The sequence below is a fragment of the Anopheles bellator genome, chromosome 2 (assembly GCF_943735745.2).
Source record: "Anopheles bellator chromosome 2, idAnoBellAS_SP24_06.2, whole genome shotgun sequence".
NCBI classification, from domain to species: Eukaryota; Metazoa; Arthropoda; class Insecta; order Diptera; family Culicidae; genus Anopheles; species Anopheles bellator.
In genome coordinates this window covers 28,359,816-28,384,770 of record NC_071286.1, presented here as the reverse complement: position 1 = coordinate 28,384,770, position 24,955 = coordinate 28,359,816, and the positions used below count along the sequence as shown (strand labels likewise).

General features: G+C 49.8%; 1 protein-coding gene across 1 annotated transcript in view; it reads right to left on the bottom strand.

The window, feature by feature from the left end:
- LOC131209359 (homeobox protein unc-4-like) overlaps positions 1–24,955 on the bottom strand; it is a 60,915-nt gene that overhangs the window by 13,398 nt on the left and 22,562 nt on the right. Inside the window, exon 2 of the mRNA XM_058202412.1 lies at positions 6,227–6,405. Coding sequence (XP_058058395.1) covers positions 6,227–6,405 — 179 coding nt within the window. The remainder of the gene's footprint in view (positions 1–6,226; positions 6,406–24,955) is intronic.

The window sequence follows — 24,955 nt, the reverse complement described above, 5'->3', positions numbered from 1 at the left end:
TGGGTCCGGGCACAAATTGTTTTCTATTAGTTCCATTCTTGCCACTCGGCTCGGTGTATGCCACAGGAGGTTGGATTGGTTCACAAAATAGATTATCACCTCGCGGCCAGCACGACTCTAACACCTTTAACGACGCGCGGTCGGCTTGGCCTTTCCCCCTGGCCGAGCGGCTTCAGGAGTAGGCAACGGAGCGAAGGAATATTTTTTGTTCGAAATTTTTATATTTTTTAATTTAAATCACTTTGCGTTGCGTGTAACGTTTGTGGCCTCGAACGGAAAGGAAGTCGATCGAATATTTCCATGGCTGATTGAATTCCGAATCGAACGGGGGTCCTATTTTATGAGGATTATGCGTGTCTAATATCTCGAACCAGAACGATCGTCGCCGAGCACCGTAAATCCAATATTTATTACCCTCCCGGTCTGTGGTTTCGGAAATAGTTTCCTGCCCGACTTTTGGGACTAAGGGGACTATTAAATCTCTGACCACACACTCACACACTCTACGGCCGTTGCTGATGGCGGGCCCTGTTTGATCGCCGGTATCGCGCCATGTCCTGCCTTCCCCCGGTTCACCCACACACTATCGTGTGCGCTGATCAGTTTGAGATGCGTGGTGATCAATTTTTAATTTACCCTCTTCGAAATGAAATGCCGACCCATCGTCACATTCGGCCGCCGAAGGGGCGAACAGCGGTCCGAAGGCGAAATATGAATAAAAATGATTAAAAGTAGTGAACAGCGAAAGAAAAAAACGGAATGATTAACTCAACTATTTACGCGATGACAACTGATCTTGATAAATAGAGTCAGAGCGCGGTCGATTCGGCCGTGGCGGCGGCGGCGGCGGCGACTGCCAAAGTCGCCGTCCATTGTGAATTGAAGCGAACAAAACGAAGAAAGAAGGGGAAAAAATGGGGAAAACATGGAAAACACACGGCCCCCACGGCATGGCGCATGTAATTGTGATGTTATTATGGCCGCCCGGCGACACCGCGGCACCGAAGGATTTGCGCGCGCGCGCGCTCCTGGCCGGGCTTTCAGGCTTGAGTAATGATGTTACAACTACGAACCCCATTTTTTCTCCGTCGCCGGCCGCCGCCGAAGACGCCATATTGTTGTGCTCCATTATTTCCGATCCGTCGGCGGCGATCGGCCCGATTTTGTACAACAAGAATATTATTTGTTCGCAATGGCGTGGGCTGGGGCGATCCGACTGACGGATCGTCTCGGCAAGGCTCTCGTGGGGTTTCTCACGCGGCCGGGCTACTAATCGGGCCGCGGCCGGCCTCTCGCACATACTGGAAACACTACTGGCACCATGATTAATGTGGCTGATTCGCTGTTAAAGCGTCGAGCCATTTATCTTTCGGGCACCAAACAAAACCACCGACATTGTAGCGTAAACGCGTAGCGCATGAAGCCGCCGAGTTGTTGCCGGGGAAAATTAATTTATGCCAACACCAGCAAACGCATTGTTTGCATTTTTGCTAAACGTGCCGCGAAAGTGTTGTACGAAATCGGATACACTTTTTCATTTTCGTAAACAGCACGGTGCGGCCAATCATTACTGAAAGTTTACGTCATACCAAGATTTTAAATTCGTTTTCGAATGTTGGCAAGCCAACACTTTAGGTTCGATTGGAGATTCGATGGAAGATTCCCAGACAGTTCATCGGAAGAACTTGCAGGCACTACGATTAATCTAGTCTTTGGCCGATAGTCAAGTCAAATGGTTGTTGAGATAGCAATTCCTGATGTTTCATATTTAACGCTGGTCCTATGTTTAGTGAGGAGAGCAGTGAAATCTGTCAGCTGGTCGTCAAAAGCCTGGTAGAAATCTTTAGAACGTTTAGATAAAGCACTAACCTTAACAAAAATTTATAATCTAAATAATGGCAGGAGATACTAGACCAGTTGAAGCTTTCAAATATGTCTGGGCCGTAAGTCAATCACAACGCTCTAAGAGAGTAGCGCGTTTAGGTTTCCTCAGAGGTTGATCAAAGCAACAGTAGATCGATCACTTTGAAAGATCGCTGGAGTAATGTGAAAATGCATATTTAGTAAATTCCTATTTTGAGTTTAGAAATGATCTTTTCTTCTTTTTTTTATCCGGCAACTTCAACCATCAAGGATCTTGGGAGAATTATAATTTTACGTTGCTTTTTTTCACGGGCTTGTTGTGGTTTTCACGGGCTTGTTGGTAAAGTTGAAAACTTGTATGTTTAAAAGTTAGTGGAATGAAATGTTGAGCGCTACGGACCCTAAATCACTTCCCCGCCAATGAATCACTTTAAATTCAATTTTCGGGTTAATTTCCCTTCAAACTTTTTCGAACAAAATTTTACACGCTTGAAGAGTGTGAAAGTGTCCTCGATGCCCTGGACCTAATGGCTCCCAGGGTGTTACTTTGGATGTACCAAATCGAAAAAAAAACCGAAAAAACCATCAAACCAAGCGCACAACGGATTCAATCAGCCACGGAGGAAGTGGTACCGGCCCTACATAAAACGGGCCACTGCCCTCCGCCCGGGCTTATTAATGCTACCGTCGCTGCTGCCGGCCTCTGTGCCGCCGGCTCACTCCCAGAGGCAAAACAGGTTCTAATAAATCACCCCCGCGCAAACATAAATGTTCCAGATATTAAATTTAATTCGAACAGATTTTTAGCACATTACGATCCCTGATTCCCGAATGCCCGACGACCCCCGAGCCGGTCCCCGAGAGGGCTCCGCTCCAGTACGCGTTTCCATTCAATTCTCGTTATCCAATTTGGACGATTGATGACCGCACGGAGGGGACTTTCCCGTTGCTGGTTTTCGCTTACCCAGAAACCGCAACGACGACCGACCGACCGCATCGGCCGGCCCACCGAAATGAGCCGTCTTCGGGACGCGACTCCCGGGCATCAGAAGTCATTTGTCGACTGTCGGGTGCGAAGAAGGCGCAGTCAATGGGAAGGCAGTACGCCGCCACCACCGCCACCGCCGATGCTGCCACACAACTCCCGCGGGGGCCATGATGAGAAGGGACTCTTGACGCGGCACGCAGACGATGACCAGGACGCAGGCCCGGCCAAGAGAGGGGGAGCGAAAAGAAAATCGGAAAAATTGGAAGTAAAACAATCACCATCTGCGCGAAGCGAAGCGAAATGTCCTGCGGGGCGATGGTGCGGTGGTGGTGCTGAAGGGCCTGGCCTGATGACAGCAAATGCATTGGAATTGGTCATCAAGCCGGAGTCCCATCTACACGTATTTGGCATGTTTATCTTCCCATCTCGGCCCCCGTTTCGTAGTTCATAAAGCGGTCGGGGGTTTGGCTATTTGCGGCTCCGGGGCGTTGATGTGACAATTCAGCAAGAACTAACAAGAGAGCATCTACGTGGAGAGCGATTTTGGGGTTTCGCTTCAGTTTGCATACTTACAGGCGTATTTCGACAGCGACAAAATCAACTTTATTAAAACATCCAAAGATGCTAGTAACTGTTAACGATTATTTAAATAATTATTCGGATTGGCGTTTTAATTCCACTTTCACATAGCGGAGCGGTTTATCAAGCTCTCCCCAGAAAGGACGCAGAATCTCGTAGATCCGGTTTAATAATGTTTCCCAACTCTCCTCACAAGTGGTGCGTGCTTTGTTCGGATCCCCGCTCCCGCTGTTCGGAGCCAATGTAACGTCGCATGTTGACGTTGGTGTTGACTTCATCACCAACTCTTAACACGCCCCGTCCGGATGTGTGCACGGAAAGCAATCCCCCTTCAAGAGAAGGGCCACCAAAAGGCGAGCGGACAGAGAGAAAGAGGTCGTCAGACCACAAAGGACAAGGCCTGCGTTGTGGTGGCCACCCCGAAAGCGAAACATTATGCGAAGGGAAGCTCCGTGTCCTCGTCGTCAATAGGGATTTAAGTAATAATAATATTGTTGTTATGTTAGATTATTACAATTTTCCCTCACAACTGGGATGCTGGGCGGATGAAACTTTTTGATTTCCCGACCACGACCACGACCGGGCACGTAATGTCTGTTGATTATGCTCCGTTGGTGCTGCACTTGTTCATTTCGCAGTCAATGCTCGAAAAGCGAACAGCACCAGGTCCTCGGAGGGGACCGAGAACAGATTTTATTGTCGCCAGCGAGGGGGAAAAGTTTGTCCCTCGCGACAACGCAAGGACGCAAGGACTCCCTGCGGGTCATTCCTTCACACAGCAGGGTGCCGGCCCGGTCTGCCCTCGCCCTGGGGATTTGTTACGCAGCTCGTCGTCGTCGTTGCCGGTGAATCGTTTGCCGAGATTTAATTTGATCCGAATTTGGTCACCCGCCGGAAATGCCGGAGCAGCACAGCAGCAACCACAAAGCGGTGTAAATTTGATTACTTTTTGTGTTAAACAAAATTGAGTGGCATCGTGCACGGAGGCAGAGAAAAGGTGCCACGTTTTGTGTGAGCTTTTGCACCGACACGATTGTCGGCAACTGCTTCGGGTTTTATTGGCGTTCAAACTTCGCTTCGATCCACGAGCGCCCGTTCGGAATGATTAAAAGTTCCAAAACCTCACGCAAACTGAGGGAAAAGTCAAATGGGAACTCCGAGGAAAGGTTCGATAAAATCCAGCAAAAGAAAATCGGCTGACAACGGTGTACAACCGAGCATGCGCTGGGTCGGTTCGGTACTCGGTTCCGCACCAAATGCCAACTGCCAACACAACCTGCTTTCGGAGGTTGTTGAATAATTTATAGCACATTTGAGGTTAGCTCAAGCGCCGCAGCCTCCGAAGGGGCTCTCAAATTGAAATGATCCGCTTTCGCGGGGACTGGCCGGGAATATCGCGTTCAGAGGAGGTCGGGATGCCGAGCCGACAAACAGATTTATGAACAGCACACCCCCGAGGGAGGGTCCCCGTGGCATTCGGTAATTCCTACGGGGCAATTCCCGCCCGCAACTGGCAAAACCGGGCGAACCGGGGCGCACGCGAAAGCACCCGACATCACGAGTTTTCCGCACCAATTCCGAACCGGGATGATCGGGCTTGTTGCTGCCGGTGCCGGTGCCGGAGATGGCCAGAAAGCCCGGCAGGGGAACAAGAAGAAAAGGATCAGCCCGGGGGAAGAGGCACCCCGTCGAAGAGCTTGTTCGAAATAATTGTGACAAACCTAATAATGATTGTTTTTATGTTTATCGCTCGCAGGGTGTGCAGGCGTCCCCTTGACGGAGTTTGCCAAATGAACAGGAGCACATACACAGCGCGGTTAATATGTTTGCCAATAGAGAAAGGAGGCTTACACGCAGACGGTGGCCTCTTCTGATAAGATTAGTCTCATTAACAGCCGATCCGAACGTTCGTTTGAGCGATTTAATCTTACCTAAGCTTATCTATTTATCGTCTATTTACATTTACATGCAGGCAAACTGCCTGAGTGGTTCAGGGAACACGCGCCTAAAGGTATGCAATGCGAATTTAAAAAAAAAACATTTCTAAATGACTTAAATATTGGAATTCAATTCGACTCGAAGTCTGCTGTCAGCGTGTGGCTCCCAGATTCGGTTTAAACGGTTCGGCCACTTCCAAATTCATTTCCCAAACGCACAGAAAGTATCGATTCCAACCTCTCGCAAACCGGGGGGCACCCTGCCCAGAATTTCTAATCACGTTCTCTAGTGGCCAACCCCGTTCGCTTCCTTCTTCTGTCCTCGAATCCGCGGTCGGTTTCGTGTGCCATTTTCTATTCGACTCAATCAATATTTATGAGAGCCAAAATTGAAATTAAATACGCTGTCGCTCGCCAGGCTCGTTCGTGCTCCTTGCGCGGTGGCTGCACGTCGCGTCACGAAATCCTGTAGCCGGGGCGAGCGTTATAAAGAATGAATTATGTCACAAAATGTCATCGTTTTTTACGCCCGATGCCGTGGCCCGATACTATACTATACGGTTCGCGGATGAATTATTACTCCAATTGCCGGTTTGTCGGCCCCAAACCCGATACGATCGTTGTTGGCGCTACCACGCAGGCGATCAGCGGAAGGCTGGTTCGCGGACGGCTAGAGTCGGCTTTTCGCCGTCACGAAAAGTTGTCGTCGTCGTCGTCGTGATAGTTAAAATGATTTAGTAGCATACAGTCACTTCAAGATAGGCCCGGAATAGGAACCGGAACCAATAACCGGAGCTGCGCAATCCACCGCCGGGACGCGCCGCCTCGCCGTCGTGGTAATTGATTGTTTCGGACTTACCGCTACTCGGCTCTCTTTCAGATCTAACCGCATCGCCAGCGCTTCCCGCATAAACACGTCCGGATAGTGGCTTGCGGAGAAGGCTCGCTCCAGTTCCTCGAGCTGCCAGGAGTTGAAGTTGGTGCGGGAGCGTCTCCGTTTCGACGCGCTGCTCTCGTCGTCTCCGTCGGCGGCGGATCCTGTGTGCGGAGATAAGGACAATAAATTGGACGATACCATCAGAGGGCGCTTGTTTCTCGTTTTCGTGATCCTCGCAATTTCTGCGAGCGACGGCCTTGATTGAATCTTTCCGTTCAGTGTGAACCTTAATTTACACACAATTTTAAGCAATTTTCCACCTACAAGAAAGTCCCCCAGAAAGTGTATATGTTTTGTACAAACAAAACGTGACCCCTGACGCGAACTGTTTTGGGTTTTCCTCGACCTTACGCACCGATTCGGCACACCCGATGCCGATTAGCGATGGGCAAAGTCTTACAATGCCAGCGTAAATTGGATTGTGGATGGGTAAAATATGAGCCTCGAGCTCGGCTAGTTAAGGTGGGATGTTCCCGACTCGGTGGACAATTTCCGCCGAAAAGCACAACAAAGGTACACAGAAAAAACAGAGGATAAACGATTAGATTCTAAAATGGGGCCCCCAAAATGGCTCTAAGTGTAAGCGCCCGAAACAAATAATTGCTGAATCAACGTGACGAATCGGCCTTTGCTGCCACGAAGGTCTTGAATTCTCGCACCAAACGATGTCTCACGGTTCCCAGACGTGGGCCCGTGGTTGATTACGGCAAACGTTTTTACAGTAAACCCAAATCAATTGCGTACTTAACACGGGTCTTATCGTCACACGGAACGGCTCGTGATAACCATCCATTTACATTCTAGCGCCTTACTGGCCTTGTTAGCGGCCCCAAGCAGGTCCCATCACGCACATCTCGTATCAGCCGCCACGGGTGTCACTAAATCATGTCACAAGCACCCTTCCGATAAGGTGGTAACCTTTTCTGCGTTCGGTTAATCTTTTCAACCGTCACTTTGTGGCAGTGAAAAGTTGTGAAAAACCCCTGTCTCCTCGAATGCGATAGTGTGAACCGAGATCATGCTACGGTAACGAAGGTCCGTGGCTCACCGGATTCGTGCAAACACGGTCACGAACACTCACGCACGCTGCGGTTGCGCGCACTTATCATGTAATTGGAAGCGACTAGTTAGTAAATTATCACTTATTTATTAATTACTATTATCGTCACGCTATGCACGCCGGCCGGGGCCGTGCAAGGTGGGATCGTGCTGCTGCCTGCGTCCGCGCAGGCGGCTCATCACCATCGACATTATCACCATCATCATCATCAGCAGCAGCGGCAGCGGCAGCAGTCGGGCGTAGAGATGGCCCACCGTTGGCCCGATGATGTTTGTACACTGTAATTGCCGGAGCTCACGGGCGGCAATTTAATGTTGCCCAGTTTTTTTTTTTTGGGTTGTGTAGCCCGAACCCGGGACCCATCAATAGAGATAAAATGGTAAACGACGCCTTTTCTTGCCGGGGCGCGCGATTAGTTTGATTAAGACCGATTCGGCGGGGCCAGTAATTTAACCGCGCCCGCGCTCCCAGTAGTGTTGGGGCTTGGCCCATTAAGCACACGTGTGTAAAACCCCCCCAATAGGTCGGGACCGGAATTGGGCAACTGGCAACGTTCGGTTCGGAGTCTCACAAGTCAAACAGCGTGTACAGGTGTCAATGGAAATGTAGAAATTTCGATAAGCGTTTCGAGTACAATTCAACCAGCTGATAAGAGGGTGACCTCCACCCCAAAACGCTAATGTACTTTTATGGTAGGGTCAATATGTTGCCGTCGGATAAGGTCGAGCACGTGCTTCATTTAGCTTTCAATTTAAGGGCTTTATCAATTTGCCAAACCGAACCGGACTGCCGACCAGGGAACGGATGTGATCGCTCGATGCTGCTGTTGGCGCTGGGAGTAATAAAGTCCCTAAATTGGGACTCCCATCCAGCGGCACGATAATTGTGATGATCGTGCATCAGTTTTAATAAGGTTCCCAAAAAAAAGAAACCTGTCCGTGGCTCACCGACACCGGACAGATTAATGGCGGAACTTGAGGCCATTGCCAGCTCACAAATGACTCCATTTCAATCTACTTCTTAATCGCCCAATGGTTCGGGCCATTTCATTAGATTAACGTGCGCGGCGTCGGTCTAGGAGCAGGAAATCGTCGTCGCTGCACGAATTCCAGTCCGCCGACCGACCGTAGGGGCCTCTGGCTAATAACACATAATGATAGGCGGCACCGGTGGCCAACGGTGTTATTATAATCGTCTTCGGCGCCCTAGTCGCCGCCGACGTATCCTGCGAATGAAATGCCCTCGATCGATGAATTAATATCTACGCCAGCGAGTCCTTGGCGTGGTCCGCTCCATGCCCGGAAGCATCCGTCGGACCAACCCTGGTCTGTCTGGGACCGGCCTAGCATGTTCCGAATCGAACCTACGTCAAACCCGTGTCTTCGGACCCACTCCGGTCCCTGCGGCCCTGCGATCCTTCGCCAGGACCTCCTCGAGGGGGCCCTCGGTTCCCGGGGTTGATTGATTTATTGTCAAACCGTTTCAGTTTTCCGTTGATTTGCTTTCAACCTGCCTTTGCGAGTGGCCGAGGCCGAGGCCTGCTCCTTTCTGTCTGGCGCCCCGAGGAAGTTTGAGAGCTTGGCTGCCGGGAATTTAGGAGCCCGTTTTGGGCAGAGATTTGCGTGCCCAGATTGGACGGGGCGAATTCAATTTTCGTATCTTCACAGAACTTAGTCAATCATCTCGGGGTGTTCCCGAAACTTTGATGTCTCACTGGCAGGCATGCACATGCGCTGTGCTAATGGAATTCTGAAACAATCGAGCGTCCCAGGGCCAGGGCCCGGGCCAGGACATCATAATTTGTTTCTCCACTGCGGCTGCGCTTGCAAATTGATGATGATGCCGGGCCAGCTGCTGCCGTCGGGGCCGGGACGCGTTTTGGGAAGCCCGGGCCCTACAAGGTATCAATTTTCTCCCGCTCGCCCGAGAATAAACAATGATCGGGTCCCGGATCGGGATCGGCACCGGGGAAGAATCCGCGCGGATGACCCTCTGCGCAGCAGCAGCAGCGAAGATTCAGGGCCATAAATTTAAACTGCCTCAAATTAAATTCAATTTTTATAATGACTTCATTTATTCCAATTTTTTGCCCCAAGTCCGGGGCCGGGGGCCACCGTCCCAGGATTCACTTCCCGCGCGCGATCGCTAGCGATGCGCTCGCCACGCCACGGCGAGAAGCGCGATTTTTGCGATCGATCGCCCCGGGGCCGCGCTGTGTCCGAGGATATTATAGGGTGGCGTGGTCAAAAATTGATTGTGGGAGCGACGGTGGCGGTGGCGTCGAGAACTTGGTCCGCCAGTTTTTTTTTGTTTTATCGACCCCAAAACATCTTGATTGGCTTTCGGGTTTTTTTCTTTGCGTGGCGGACAACAATCGCCCGACATGATGCATCCGGATCGGAAGGCGCCGATCGTCGGTGACGCAGGCGATCAATTGAATATGCTGTGACCCCCTTCCGCCCGATCGATCAAGGTTTGGTGCGGCCAGCGATGAGCGCCTTCCTCGTCTCCTTCGCATAATCGCCCAATATTATTAGAACAATCAATTTTAAACGCCTCAACAGCGTTTATGGGCACACAGCGTTGTGTACATGTTATTAAAATGCCAACCATTCGCCATGCGCGGTTCGCGGGCTTAATTGTTTAATTGATCCTTCGTCCCTTCACGTGTTTGTGTGTGTGTCTGTGTGCGTAACATTGTTGCATATTTACATCTCGGCGAAACATCGTAACAATTAAAATGCACCTAGCCGTAATGGATCGATCCGGATCTACACGGCCGCGGCACTAATTGCCCTACCGATCGGTCCCGAGCATAGTTCGGTAATTGGGGCCCATAAGGCGAATATTATTTTCATGTTTTGCAATTATTTCGAGGCCCCGGACGCCGTTGTGGGCCGCGCCGGTTCGGGCCGCACCTTCGCCGGGCGCTTATTGAAATAATGGCCAAACGATGTCTCACAACATGTCTCGGGGATGCGTTTTTTATCGATCAAAATTGGACGTAAACTGAAAACTAATAAATGTTAATGGTTACGCTCGCTACACCACACGGGCCATTACACGGGGCCGATCCAACCCGAGGCCGACGATGATGATGCTGGGGCAACGGTGCAACGATGCAAGATTGTGGGGAACGTATTTCGCCTTTCGCGAAGTAATTGAAAGAGATGGGAATTTTACTCTCATTGGCCGTTCTCACGAACGGCCCGTGGATTAGGATACCTTACCCCGCGGCCAGGCCGAGACAAAGTGTGCAGGCGGCAGCATAAACACCCGAAACATTATGCCAAACCAAACGTGTGCCACGTAGATGATGACCACGCCGGGGCTGATGGCGAGCACATTTACCGTAATAGCGAAATGACTCAATTGCCCAGCGGAGCCCAGAGGGGCGAATCGATCGAGGCGAAAGGATGTGTTTGACTCGGACTCGGAGGACCACAAGAGGCGCCCTCGCGGTACCTCGGAGCCGGCCGGTCGAAGCGCAGAAAATGAAAGGTAAATTGTAGGTTTAGGCTGATGGGAAACAATAAGCGTAAATAAATATATGGCGAGCGAGAAAGATGCAGGACAACGGAAGGCAGCCGGCGTAGTTGATGGCGTTTTTTCTGCCCCCGGGGCATTCGGGACCTTTATCCAGGGGCCCCGGGTTGGCCACAGATCATTGTGGCACTTTCGTTGACGCCACGATCGCGGGCTGCAGCGACGATCAACACTTCATTTTCGCTCCGCGCCGACCTGGCTGTCGCCAAATTGCTGCCGCCGATGTCGATTGGCCCGTTCTGTACGCACGAATGTCACTAATCAATCGGTCCGTACAGTTTTTCCACCGAATCCCCTTATTAACGGGGAAGAGGACGAAATTCGTGGACGACGTGGCATCAATTTTGGGTCCCCCTCTCCGTTGTTTTGGGTGCAATTTGGAGAAATGGTTCCCCTTAGGCGCTAACCTTTCACTTCGCGAACTCGGAACGATTCAATCGCTCGAAGCTTTCACCATTCACCCGCCACGGATTCGCGCATTTGGTAAATTAATTTTAACCACACGCGGAATCGCGACCGGGCGCACGAGAAATGGGGACCCTCATTCGAACCGGGCTCCCTGGGCCGGAACCGGAACGTTCTCCGAGCAAGGCAGTATCGAACGAAAGCCGGAGCGCACTGAGGCCAATAAGCGAAATTGATCATTTATCATCTGGCTGGCTCACGGCGGGAACGGTCACTTTACAGCGTGCACCTGAAATCGAGAGCCTCGAGAAACGCCGAAGCCTGTGACCTACCTGGAGCTGGCTCCAAGGGGAACGGATAGCGAACGGAACCCGCTAATCTGTAGCGCGTTTATGGAGCATTCACTTCTCGGCTCGCGGACACCGACCGTCGGGCCTTATGCTGCCAGGATGGACTAATAAGCGGGCCCGAAACGGACAGCAAACGATTCATAATCGACTAATGTATGGTTTTAACGGCTGGGCTTATATAATTTGGCGTGCCTTTTTCGGAAGGAATGGTTCTGTTCGTGATTTGCGTAGACCGGTGCACCAGCACCGGTCCACTGCAGCTCTTAACTTTAATCCTGCCACCCTGTCCTCGATTGAAACAAACGGTTAAAACAATTTAAGGGTCAGTATTATGGAGTGTTAAGAGTGCCCAGGTCAATCAGTTGTTAGGCTGAACATTTTTAACTGCTCTTAACTGGCCTATATAATACGCATTCTGATTCTTGGTGGAACACGTGGAACACTGAGAAAGTGAGTCCTAGTGAGATTCATCGACGTTTACAGATTGATTGTGTAGGTCGGTCTTCTGTTAATCGAAGAGTAATAAAATTTTCTGCGAAAAAGCGTTATTTGGTGATAAAGCACACACCGGACGCCCAATCATCGCATCGGACGACAGCCTTCGCAAATTCATTCGTTCGTCGAAGATTGGATTCAAAATAACCAGCTAATCACTCAATCGCATGTCAAACTGCCAATATCCATTAAGAGACATTTTTAACGCTTATTGGTGACTATGTTGAAAAATAAATACATGATTTTAAGGCGAGTATTTGTACTTCGGTTTGCTTTTAACGTAATCTTGCTCTTTTTTTGTTCGTCTTTTAAAAGCGTTGCTTATCAGAATGCCCAAGTAGTTTTTTATGCAATCAATTTGCACGATTTTAATTTCTGATTGGCTACATAAAGATTGGCGGATTACATGCTTTTGTTTAACCATTCTCTGGCCGACAATCTTCATTTACAAACCCCTCAGAGGTAAGAACCCGGCAAGGGATTGTCTTTTTGCTTGTTGCCATATTTACTTTCCCAACCTATTTCCTGTCGCAAATCCGTGTGCTCGAATGTAGAACCGTACAAAATAGGCATTGAGGCCCAACAAATAGAAAAGAAAAATGGGGCACTCAAAAATAAATCAAATTTATAATGGCACACGCGGCTTCTGCTCCTGATTGTGTTGTGTTTGTTTTCCGTGCCCGTGCCTGGACTATTTTCGTATTATCGCCGAAAATTGTCCTTCTGCAAGGAACTGCAGCGGGGACCGGGACTCGCTTCGTCCTCAGCTTTGTAGCGAATCATAAATCACCCACCGCAGTATCGCCGGACGCGAACTTTTCGCCTCGAACTCGCGTCCTCTATTTGCGGGGCTCGCTTCCGCTCCGGGATGTGGAGTAAATTGAAAAATTATCAATTATTTTTTGGTGACTCGCTCAACCCCGGGCCGTGATGTTGGGTGTGATTTCAGTCGCTTCAGCTTCAGGGTGTCGGTGTCTCCCGGGTGGTCACGGGTTTTTGTGGGACACACGAGCAAAAAAAAAAGTACCAATACGGTCCGTCACATGTTGCTCGGGCATTGGGAAAACAACGGCTCACCTAATCACCCTTAGTTCTCTCAGTTCAGTTGCTCGCTTTGATTAGAGAAATGGCCCGAGTCGCGTTGGACAAGCCAAAAGTGAATACGAACTAATGACAACCGCTACAGTCCGGGTCCGGTGGGGATAACGAGGTTGGAGGTCCCAACCCGACAGCATCGGATCGACCACCGGCGACGGCGACAGTGAGCCCGTTGTTTGTTGGCTCTTATCAACATACATACGCTGGGCATCCGGTCCCTTATCGGGCCAAATAATTAGAAGCACTCCGGTCGCTTCCCATCGAATGCGTGATCCTATCCCTTTATTTGCTTATTGTTTATTCATGTTCGTTTATTCAATTTGGCAAAAGTAGCAGGAGAACAGAGCCGACAAGAGGCAGAGCCACGTAGCTCTCCGTGCATATTGTGCTCGAAGTTGCTTGAGCCTCGAGTTAGGCGTCGATCCTTCAATCGAGCCCAAGATTATTGAGCGCCCCTAAAGATATGCAAGATACGGAGAAACGACGTCACCGACGACCCCAGTATGTTCTCCTGTTTCCCAGATTGCGCCATCAAGGACTTCGTATCCTCCCACCGGCGACAGTCCGATGCCAACATAAATTCTTCAACCGAATCCCATCAACAACGGCGCAAAGCCGCCGCAAACGTCGCCGGTTCACGGGGCTCACGGTGCGTCCGTCCGCCAATGGACTTGAAATTAACGCAGATTTATCATCGTATCGACGGCTATCGGTGCCCGCATCAAAGCGAATCCCTGGCGACCGTCGCACCGCAGATCCTTTCCGGATCGGATTTTGAACGGTGCTAGAGGGGCCCTCCAGGGTGTAAATCTTTCCAATTGGTCGCGCCTGATTTTGGGCGCACAATGAGTAATGGTCCGCTCTCAGGGGACTCGTCGGCGAAAGTGTGCCACAATCTGGCGTAATCCTTTAATGATGATCAACTGATAAAAAATATAGATCTAATGCCGAGATTGGGTTTTAAAACGAGTAACCCACAGCTTGCACTGGTGGAGACGTATATTATCGAAAAAAAAAAGGTCCATAAAAATTAATCGATCGAAGGTACTGTTTACAGTTTGATTTAAAGTGCGGCTCACGGATCTCGGGGGCTGGCTTTCCCCATTTTAATCGAAAAGAAAAAACAATCAGAGAGCGACGCCCGTTCGGGAGGGCGATAAATTTAACAGAGGCAGTTGTAAAACTGTTTTGTCACGACAAAGTACGGCACTCGGGTTTGTAAATTAGCCTGCGTAATGCGTAATGGTGGGCACCAGCGGCGCGGCAGCGGCAAGGACGACGGCGGCATGACACGATGGATCACTGTATCAAATTGATATAAATATTTGCTCGACGAAAGTGGGAAAATTAAGTCCTCGGTCACGTGCCACCGGCCGAAGCCGTGAAGAAGTCACGTGCCTCTCAGCGCACCAGTCCACCCATCGGCCCACCGGTGCGCGGTGAGATGCTCTTTTATGATGTACCGCTGTTCAGTTGAACAGCAAGACAAACAGCCCGGCGGGGTTGGCGAAAAGTGGCCAAACAAACCCCCGGCCGCGGATCGGTACCGTATGGATCGGATTAGGCTTTTTCCGGGGGTCGCACGCGGACGGCACTTTGCACGGCACGGTCCTGGGAACTGTGGGCTTTACCATAGCACCCTTCCCGTAACGGGAAGGGCCAGTTCCCGATAAGCGCGCGAACGCTCTTTTCGACACCGGAACCACCAGGACCGGAAGCGAAGCCCAGAGAGAGGCTCACCCTTACAAGGCGCTGGTGACAGACTAAACCCCAGAGACACTGCCGGGGGTGTGCGTCTCACACGCGTAGATAATTTAACGGGATAAAGGCATTAAAAGCAAATAAATTTACTTCACCATCACCGCGAGCTTTGTTGATGTTTTTTTTTCGGTCGGTGTTTCTGCTTTCGATTCGGTGTCCGGAGTTTGCGAGAAAAGAAAGCGAACCGATTTGCTTGTGGTTGATTTTCGCGCACAGCCCGAGGGCGCTACTTCCGGTTCGCCTGTCCCAACCCTTGCCGCTTTGCTAGGTGTAAGTCCCGCCCGCCATACAGTCTATAATTACATCCTTGAGCAGCCTCTCGCTGTTTGACTTGTTGGTCCGTATCTAGGGGACAGCGAGGCCACCGAAAAACTGACAAGAGCCAGAAGATAACGTTTGTCTTGCTGCCACCGGGGACAGGAGCGCTAACGGTGGCCGGTCGGGACGCTTGGGAATAGGGCGGTCCTGCAGTGGCAGTGGTCCCTGACACGGAACCCCAGCCTGTCGGCCTGGCGAGCGATGATGGTGATCTAAATACGTAATTCTTCTGCAGCGTGCCAGGGATTTGTTTTATCTTATCACTCGCTCCGACTGCCGCTACACCGGCGGCCTAACGAATGCATCCTCCATTATGGGCTTTCCATCGGTCTGTGGCGTTTAATGATTCATACAAGCAGATTAGATATGGAACTATCACTTTGTGGCCGCCACTGGACGCTCGCGACACTTTGTTGTTGCGTGTGAACGTTGGAACGCATGTTAGGATGATTGTTGGTTAATTTATTTCCCTTTCAGCATTTGATGCCTGGCAGAGCTAACGCTTTAACTGGCATTTGGATTCTTATCTGAGTTTTTTGGTCAACAATTCTAGGATACTGAGAAACTCCATAATCCAAAACTATACGAAGGTGAACCTTAGTTGAGCTTCGATTGTGAGAATCTGCATAAAGCAAATACGGCCACTTTTACCATGAGGCAGATCCTTGAAAAAATGATTATCGGAACATTTACCAGCTCGTCAGGCTCCGGTGTGCTAGTCATGTCATGAGCTATCGGGATGAACTAATGGGACGTGGTAGACCTTTGCTGAGGGAGTCTTTGTTGTAGGCCGAGGTTCCCTCCACACAAGCGCCTTTAGGTATGCAATAGGCATTTGCTCCAATCTTGGTATCCTGTTAACTTTGAATCATGCATTGATCACTCAAAAACACACGATTGCAATTGTAAAAAGGGTAACAAGGAAAGCAGGTATCCGCTCCAAGGATCTTGCCGCTACCGTCCATAATGAATGTTTTCCCGAGTGCGCTCCATTTAATTGCGTGTCTTCGCTGTTCTTTACACGCATGTCACACTCTACCGGGGCTCAAATAGACAATGGAGCGGGACGGAGAGAGAGGGGCCTTTGCGGCGGTCTAGGACCATAAACATAAGACGCACTCATTTCCGTGCGAACAAAGCGAAGCTGACGTCTGGCGTGTGTGATGATTGTGTTTTAAACCGAAATTAGAGTAATGGCGGCCCCCTGGTTTACATACACGCCAGGCGTCCACCCACAGGACCAGAAGGAGCACCGTGTCCCGTAGCATAATGTCCCGTTTTATGTCCCGGCTGCCGTCGTGTTGTGGCTACATTTTATTTGCCGCTGCTGGGACACCTTCCCGGGTCCGCGGTGATGACTTTCTCCTGCTGCTGCACCGAAGGGAGAGGCCAATTATTGTAAAATGGCTAATTAAGAGTCCAATTGAACGGGTAAAGCTTAACGTCGGGCGCCCCGGGTTCGGTTCCCCCGGGGGTTTTTGGTTGGCTCCGGTACCTTTATTTCTTACACTCCACAGAGAGCGAGAGATAGGTCCGCTTCATACGGGGCCAGATAAACATCGGCCGAATTAAATTAAACTTACTACAGCCAGACTGCCTTTACGTCATCGTAAGGTGGTGAGGAGCTTTTGAAGGCTTACGCGAAAGGTGTAGGCTTAGAGGGTAGGCACCCACCATTAGTCAGCGGCCATGATCGCGGAACGGGGTGGGGCGCCTTTCATGATCGCAGCCAGCCAGTTGCCCACCATTGTAACCGGAAGTGAATATTAAAAGCCCAAACAAAGGAACCTAATTATTTGAGCCATTTAAAGCCGTGCGCGTCGCAGCCAGAAAAAAAAACAACCTTCATCACACAAACACTCATAATGCCGAGGTAGTAGGCGAAGGCATAAAATGGCGCTCGGTGCCACGGACAATGGACCACGGACGCATCACGTGTGCAGCGAACCCGTGCACCGCGTGCCCGTATCCCCCAAAATCTAATTAAATGTACGCGAGATCCTCCTTCGCCGAATCAAAGTTGCCTTTCTGTAAGGAAACTTTACACCCAGCTGGTCGGTCTCGGCTGGTCTCGCCTCGCCGTATGGTCGCTCTCCTTTATCGGCACCCTTAAATCGCGGCCGTGGCGCTCCACACCTTCCAATTAACGTTTAAAGTTATTAAAAGAAAATTACCTCCAAATGGCAGTTTGCTCTTCGACGCGACCGTGCAAAGAGATAAGCTAATTAATTGCAAAATATTCATAGTTTTATGTCGCTGGCCCGCGCCCATCGTCTGGCCACGTCCTCGGCTCGTGAGATGGTGGTGTGCTGAGCGATGAACGATGTATCTTAGTGCGCGATAAAGTTTTCCACCAACCGGTTACTTGGATCGTTCACGGGCACCTCTACAGCTCTAGCCGGAAGTTTGTGGTTATGTTTCTTGATTAATTTTCTCTTCGTTTTTTCATTACTTTTTAAACTCCTTCAAGCGCGTTTCGATCACTTTTTGGTCCTCTTCTCGCTCTTTGGTGTTTACCGCCAACGCCGTACAAAACTTGTGTTGAGTGCGAATGTGAAAGATAAACAATGGAACAACACGAGACCGACTTGTTAATTGTACATAAGCAACCAACGCACCCTAACAAGCACCACGCCGCACATAACATGAAATGAAAACGGGAAAACGAAACGCCAACTCCGATCGGGATGAAAAAGGAGGGCCGCAAGAAGTGAAACAAAGCCATTAAGAGATACCGTGCGTGGGGAGCACGGAGAAAGACGCGGTTGAAAAATGGAGGCGCCGGGCAAACATGGAGCCCCAAAATTGAAACTATTCAACCGGAACACATGGGCGGGAAAACCTGTCCCGTGGCCGGAGAACCGCTTTTTACATGCAATAATGGTGCCGAAGCACGGGTGCTAGCCGGTTGACCATTTTTCTTGGCCATAATGACGCGCCTCATTTTCGGGCTTTCCACTGATCATTCGTTGGGGGGGGAGGTTTGTACATAAAACAAAGCATAATGTTAATAACCCATCCGACCACTGTAGCGGGCCACTTTATTCCGGTGACAACAAAGTTGCCGTCGAGCGCTGGGGCTGATCGATTGCGAGAGTGTGCAGAGTGGACCGGACCGGCTACATAATGCTCCATTCCCCTTCACTCCACCGAGCCCCGCGGCCCACGACCCAGCGCGGCCGACGGACGGCCCATGTGCACATTTTAATTTAATTTGCCGAATAAGTTAATTAATTTAATCAATTTGTTATCTGAAACGTTCATAAATAACACAACTCTATTATCGTCCGGGTCCGCGGGAACCGCTTGCCAGCTGGCGCGTTGGCGAGCGCAGCAGCATCGCTGCCGCATTATGCTGCCGCGCGCATTCTCGGACCGTGCGGCTCGGCGAGTGTTGAGTTTATTAATGATTTTTTTCGTTGTTTGCCAGTTTTTTTTCTACTCCCGGGTGCACATCCGCCATTGAGTGTGTTGATATAATTTTGTTGAAAAGCACAATAGAAAAAAGGGTTAATAATGCGAAACAGCTTCACTACCATCAGTTTTCGGGGAGGAGGGACAAAATAGTTTGCGCCGTGCGCAGTGGGGCGCGCGATATTCGAGGGCCGACATTATTAACGTTCCGGTTTCGCTGTTTTTTTTTTTTTTTGTAGCCATTTTATGTTATCTGTTGGAGCATAAAGTATGGCCCCTTTTATGTTTGCCATTTTCAGGCTCGCACCGTTCGGTTCGATTGAATGCGAATTGGATTATAATTGAAAATATAAAATTACACTACGCTCTCGGAGCTGGGGAAGCTGTCATGCGGAAAGCGAATGTTTGAGACCCATTACGGGTCAGTGCATAATTTAAATAGGATATTTTAAAATATTACACTAAGAAATATTTTAAACGCTCAAAAGAAGGTGTATGCAGGTGCCGACCGTAACCCTAATTGTTTAATCGGTAATCTACTTACAACTACAACTGTTTGAACAATAGCCCATTCTGCGGTACCATTGCCATTGCTTTCCAAACAATGCTCCATTACGTTTTCGGCAAGTACACGTTTGATGGTGGCCATTTCAGCGATACATTCGCCCCGATAGCCACGGAAACTATTATGCTTCATAATATGGCCCCATCATTCCCACTGTGAGTCATTGTTTTTTTCGGGGGTTTCTCTCTCGAGGCTACAAAACACTATCATTTTATGTTGTACGCTGGATTAGCATAATACAGCGATTTCCATTCGCACCTAATAAACCGGAGGGCAATTATAATTCACTCAAATGGAATGGAGACCCGACAGTATGGCCCGTTTGCTTTCTATCGTGTAATGAACTTTACAACGCCCAGAATCCTCGAATGTTTTCTCACGAACCCGAATTTTGGGAATTTTCCTGGGAAGCCGGGAAACCCCAGAGCCGTGAATTTCGGCGGGCTCCCGGAGTGGCCGAAAAATGGCCGAAAATAAATGAACGCTTGACAACCGCGCTGGCCACCGTCGACAGGGGGAAAAATGGACCTCCCCGCGCGCTCTCTCCCGCTTCCCGATAAAGCATTCCCGCCCGGATAAGGCCCCCGGAGAGTGGAGCCCCGGAAATAAATGGCCGAATCGGGGAAAGAATGAAGCCAGCGAAAGGTGGTCCATAAAATTCCAATTTAGCCACTAGCCAGCTATTTATTCGTGCCGATTACCACCACCAGTGCCACCGGTTCACACCGTTTCGGGCCGGAAAATATGTTACTGGTGGGAAAATGGTGGCCACCGAAATGTTATTGCCTCGGCCAAATGGCGGTAAATAGTCCCGCGGCTACGTTTCGATCGGTAATCGATTGACCACATGTCGCAACGACACTTAAGGCTTACGTTTTTGTACATTAGCTCGCTGGCCACAACAATGCCTGGGCGCGCAATCGGGAGGACATTATCGATGCGTTTTCACCACAGCGCCGAGCCGAAGCGTGCACTCATTCAAACGAAAGCCACAACAATTATAGGGAAATTATTCTCGATGAAAGATTGTAGATCTATTAATGGTGCTTATGGTGCAGCGGGCGGCACACAACAAACTCGTGAAACAATCACGCACCAAACGTGCGCACCCGGATCGGGAACATTGTCGCCACGCTTGAGCCGGTTCGTAGTTGAATAATTGATTGTACCTCATCATTACCATCAATGTGTTAATTGTATTTGACTGGCGGACGGCCGTGTGCGCAGGCTCCCGACAAACACAAACGGTGAGATCATTAATTTCTAATAGAATTTCCATGAAAGACCAATTAAAGGCCCGCACAAAGGCCAAAATGGCGCCTGTGGTCCTGTTGGTTTATGTTCGAAAAACAATTTGTATGCTGCGAGAGAGAGGTTGATGCTGCCCGTGCGCCATTGTAAATTGATAGGGTCTCGAACCAACGTGGGAGAACATTTCATTCAATGTTTGCCGCCGTCCGATAAAAAGTCGTGAACAGAAAACATCCCGAAGATTCGCCGAAGCCACGCCGGAGAAGAAATCAATAGACGAGCGGTCGCCCCGTCGACGGAGCAGACTCCATCTTTTAATTCACTTAAAGCAATACCATTCCAGCACACCCACACACGCGGGCAGTCGTCGGCAAGACTCATGCGCAGCGATCCGAGGACATCCGAGGCTTCGTCCTGGCGGAGAGCGGAACAAACACTACGATGAGGCCAGCTTGGGCTCGTTGTTGTCGATGGTATCGGGCTGTCGGAAAGGATGCTGTGGGCACGGGACTGTTTATAAAATCAATATTTCCCGTCCGCTTTTCCGACCATTTTCTTCCGTTCTGTTCACCGTTCCCGGCGAACCCGTTAAATGATAACAGCGTTGGGTGTTTGATCTCCGGGCGCTCTGATTCCCCGATTCTGCGCAAAGCATCATCCGGGGGTAGTTGTTGTGGAACATAAATTCGTCCCATGCGCCCCACCATCAGAAGGAGCGATGGCGAATCGGAGCGTTGGTGTGTTGGTGGTCGCCGTCTTAAGGCCCCACACCAACACACCGACGCGGCTTTTGCTTATGCTTATGTACCTATGTTATACATAAGCATAAGCATAAGCTTATGCTGCGGTCGCACCACCACCACGAACGGGTTGCGCACCCCTTCCTTTTCTTTTTCTTGCTCGCGATCGCTGGGAGGGGCGTGTCGCATTATCACGCCTTTAAAAACAATTTCCATTATGCTCAGATTATGCTAACAAAAAAAAGCTTCTCTCAATAATAACGATAATAACAACAACAATAAGCTCAAATTTACTCCCTGCGAGTTCATGTTTCAGATGCTATCGCACTATGTTTTGTTGCTTCCAATAAATAGTTTTCGATCCGCACGAGTGCCGACGCTCCATCGTCCTTCGTCCTTCGTCCTGGCGCTATTGGCTATGATTAATCGTGCAGCAAACTGCGCGTTTCCATTGTCGCCCGCGTTTGACGTTTATGTTTGGCGGTTAGCGTAATTTTTGAATCTAGCAGCCGATGCGCCTTAGTAACACTCCGGCCCGGCGAATCGTAAGTTAATAAATTTATATTTCTTATCGACCCGGCTGGGGTGTGTGAATTGTGACCCTTGCACTGAGTGTTACGGTGGCACCTGGGCTCGACGGGACGACGGCGTACCTGCGCTGCCCAAAATTTATGCTCCACCATCACCAGGGTGGTTCGGACGGGGGTTCTAGTGATTTATCCTAAGCAATTTATGCTCGCCACCATACCGTGCGCCATTGTTCGGGTCACGGTGGCGACCGAAAAAGTGCCCGGTCCGGCGAGTATTTATCGTCCTACGACAAATTGCGCAAAATCGCGCCATCCTTGCGCGATGTTCCCGGGCTCTGGCGATCGAGCGTGCCGTAAAGCATCCACGAATTCACCCCAAAAAGGTCCACCGGCGTCCTGCTGCAGACTGTCAAACGTCAAGTGTCAAACGTTCGCGTAGCATTTTCCAATCCCGGGTCCGAAAGTGGGAAAGTCCCGGGTCCGGGCGGGGATCGGCGCATTGTCGTTCATCGATTGAAAATGAACCGAGCAGCAGCAACGGTCGGTGGGAGGGGAGCGGGGCAAACCCGGACGTCACTCTCGCCGGAGTTGGTCGCCCTTTTTTCCACCTTCGGGGCGTCGGATGCTGCGCTGCGCGGTCCACGAGGACAATATTTATCTTCAATCAATTGGCGATTTCCGGCTGCATTTCGGTGGGATGAGTCTTTCGAGCTGCCACTGCTTTTTTGGGCCGCCACTTTCTATTCTCATTCACTAGTTTATTGTGGAAGAAAATTGCTATTCTGACGTTAGTGCCCGTGGGTGGTTGCCGAACAGCGGACACATTGTTCGGTCCGCGCTGAATGCGGAGAAAAATTAAAACAAACAAATGAAATTGCCTATCTAGCTTTTAATTGAGATCTAAATTGATACCCAGCCATTGGCGGGAACTTTGGCACTGACGTTGGCCTATCCCCGTCGATGTCGATGGACTTTTGGAGCGGAATAGTGTTTGTTTGGATTTCGATTTTTTTGGCTCAAAAGTGGATGGTTCACAAGATATTCAGCAACTGAGCGAAACACTGTTGTTTTGTTTCGAATAATTGGAATTAGCATTCAAGGTAATATTGATAGTTGTATTGGGTATAAGAAATAGAAATACATTATTTTTTCGCTAGATGCCTGTACTGAAAGAAATCTTGTAAAATATCGATCATATAATTTCAATGCTATGATCGTTGACACTTTCACATTAAATAGATTCTTTTGCTATTTTGTATTTGTTCTTTTCAGCTGTGACTTACCCAAGAAGGTTCTACTGTGTATTTGGCGAGACATGAAAACATAATTCATCATGCGTCGTTTCCGTATACCCAAATTCCAAGCGAAAATCAAAGACCTTGGTTGGGAAGTTTCATTGCTTCCACTTCATAGTCCGAACCTGGCTCTAAGCAATTACCACATTTTTCTCGCACTACAAAACTTCCTACGTGATATGAAATTGAAATTAATGGATCATTGTGAAAATAGATTGCTAGCGTTTTTCGCCAATAAGGACCAAGATTTCTGTGAGAGAGGCATTATGAAGTTGAGGTAGCTTCATAAAATGGCTACGAATTATACAATAAAACGGCGTACATTTGACCTAGCTAGGACCATCCGATCATCTTAAATCATGTTTTGGATTCCCGCCAAAATAAAGAATTTTCTTTTCCCAAAACATAAACATTCATTGAGCTAAGTTCAAAATCCATGGTTTTAAAAGAGATAATTAAAAGAAGTAGCTGTTTAACGTCCTCGTCCGAGTTTGTCATCCGCAATGACAGTGTCTATTAGTTTTCATCCTACCGGCCACGATGCCAAGGGTTGGCTACAACATTCCTTTGTCCCAGCAAAACATCCAGGGACCAGGCGGCTCTAATGAGACCACAACATGCGTTCGGTGCCGAGTCGAAGAAGGAGTTGACCGACCGACCGAACGTTGGCCGGTTTTTCGGAAAGGAGATGACCGAACATTGGGCAGGTCTCCAATGAAAACAGATGTGTGAATTATAGCGCGTAAACGGTGCGACTCCTGGCCAACGCCGGGCCCGCCGTACTCTGCTGGGGCCCATAAATCAACGGAAACTACGCGAAACTACGCCCGGGGGGAAATCGTCCGCCGCCGCGGAGAGCGGGACACAGGGAACAAGGTTCCGAAACAAGGCATCCGCAGGACGCCTGCAACAAGGATCCCGGGATAGGGTGCGTTTACACCCCGGAAGCGGCAGAACTTTTCTCGGCCCGGTGTTGTACTCGGAGTCCTCGGACGGGAGAACTTTGCGGGACAATCTTGTTCGCTAACCTCATCGATTCCACTGCCAACTTTAAGCGAAATCTCCAGCGCGTCAGTTTGCGAACGTTGAACGTAACAGCTTAAGCTTCCAGCAAAAATCGCCCTCAAAAATCGTCATTATTGTTGCTCCGTTATGCTCCTGTGCACGTGGCACGCGCTGCGCGGAGGGTTTTGTCTGCCGGCCGGTGGCCCATTTGCCGGCACATTTGCGTGCCGATGGGTGAAATTGAAAAAAGGGGCAAACGGAACTGCACTCAATGTGAGCAAAATAATTACCCGCCGTGCCGGGGACGCCGGACGTGCAGTTGTTTACCCCCGTTGCGCATAATTTGCATTCCGACACCCGGGACCGGGCTCGGACTCTGCGCCTGGCTGTCTGTCTGTCGGCCTGCGGTTCTACCGGTGTCCCTCGTTTTTCCTCGTTTTTTTTCGGCCGGTCCGGCTAATAATTGCCGCTATTTATTAACTCACGTCCCCTGCGCCAGGACGAAATGATTTCGGGATCCTTTCTGCTCCCGTGTGTCCCGACGGCCCCTGTGGGACTGTGTCGGAAAGGATTAAGATGGACGGCCGGTTCTGGGTTACATCGCACGCACCGGCTCTTGTACTTTTTTTCGTTTGTTAATTAAAATGTAAATGTCAAACAACAACCCCAACGTGTTTCGGCCACTTTTGGAGGCCGCCCCGAATGGGCGGAATCGGTGGAAAAAGTTTTCGTGTTAAAAATCGTTAGTCGAGATAAATTATTCGGGGCCAATTCGTAAATGATTGTGCATCAGCCACATGAGTGTAGTGCCATTCGGT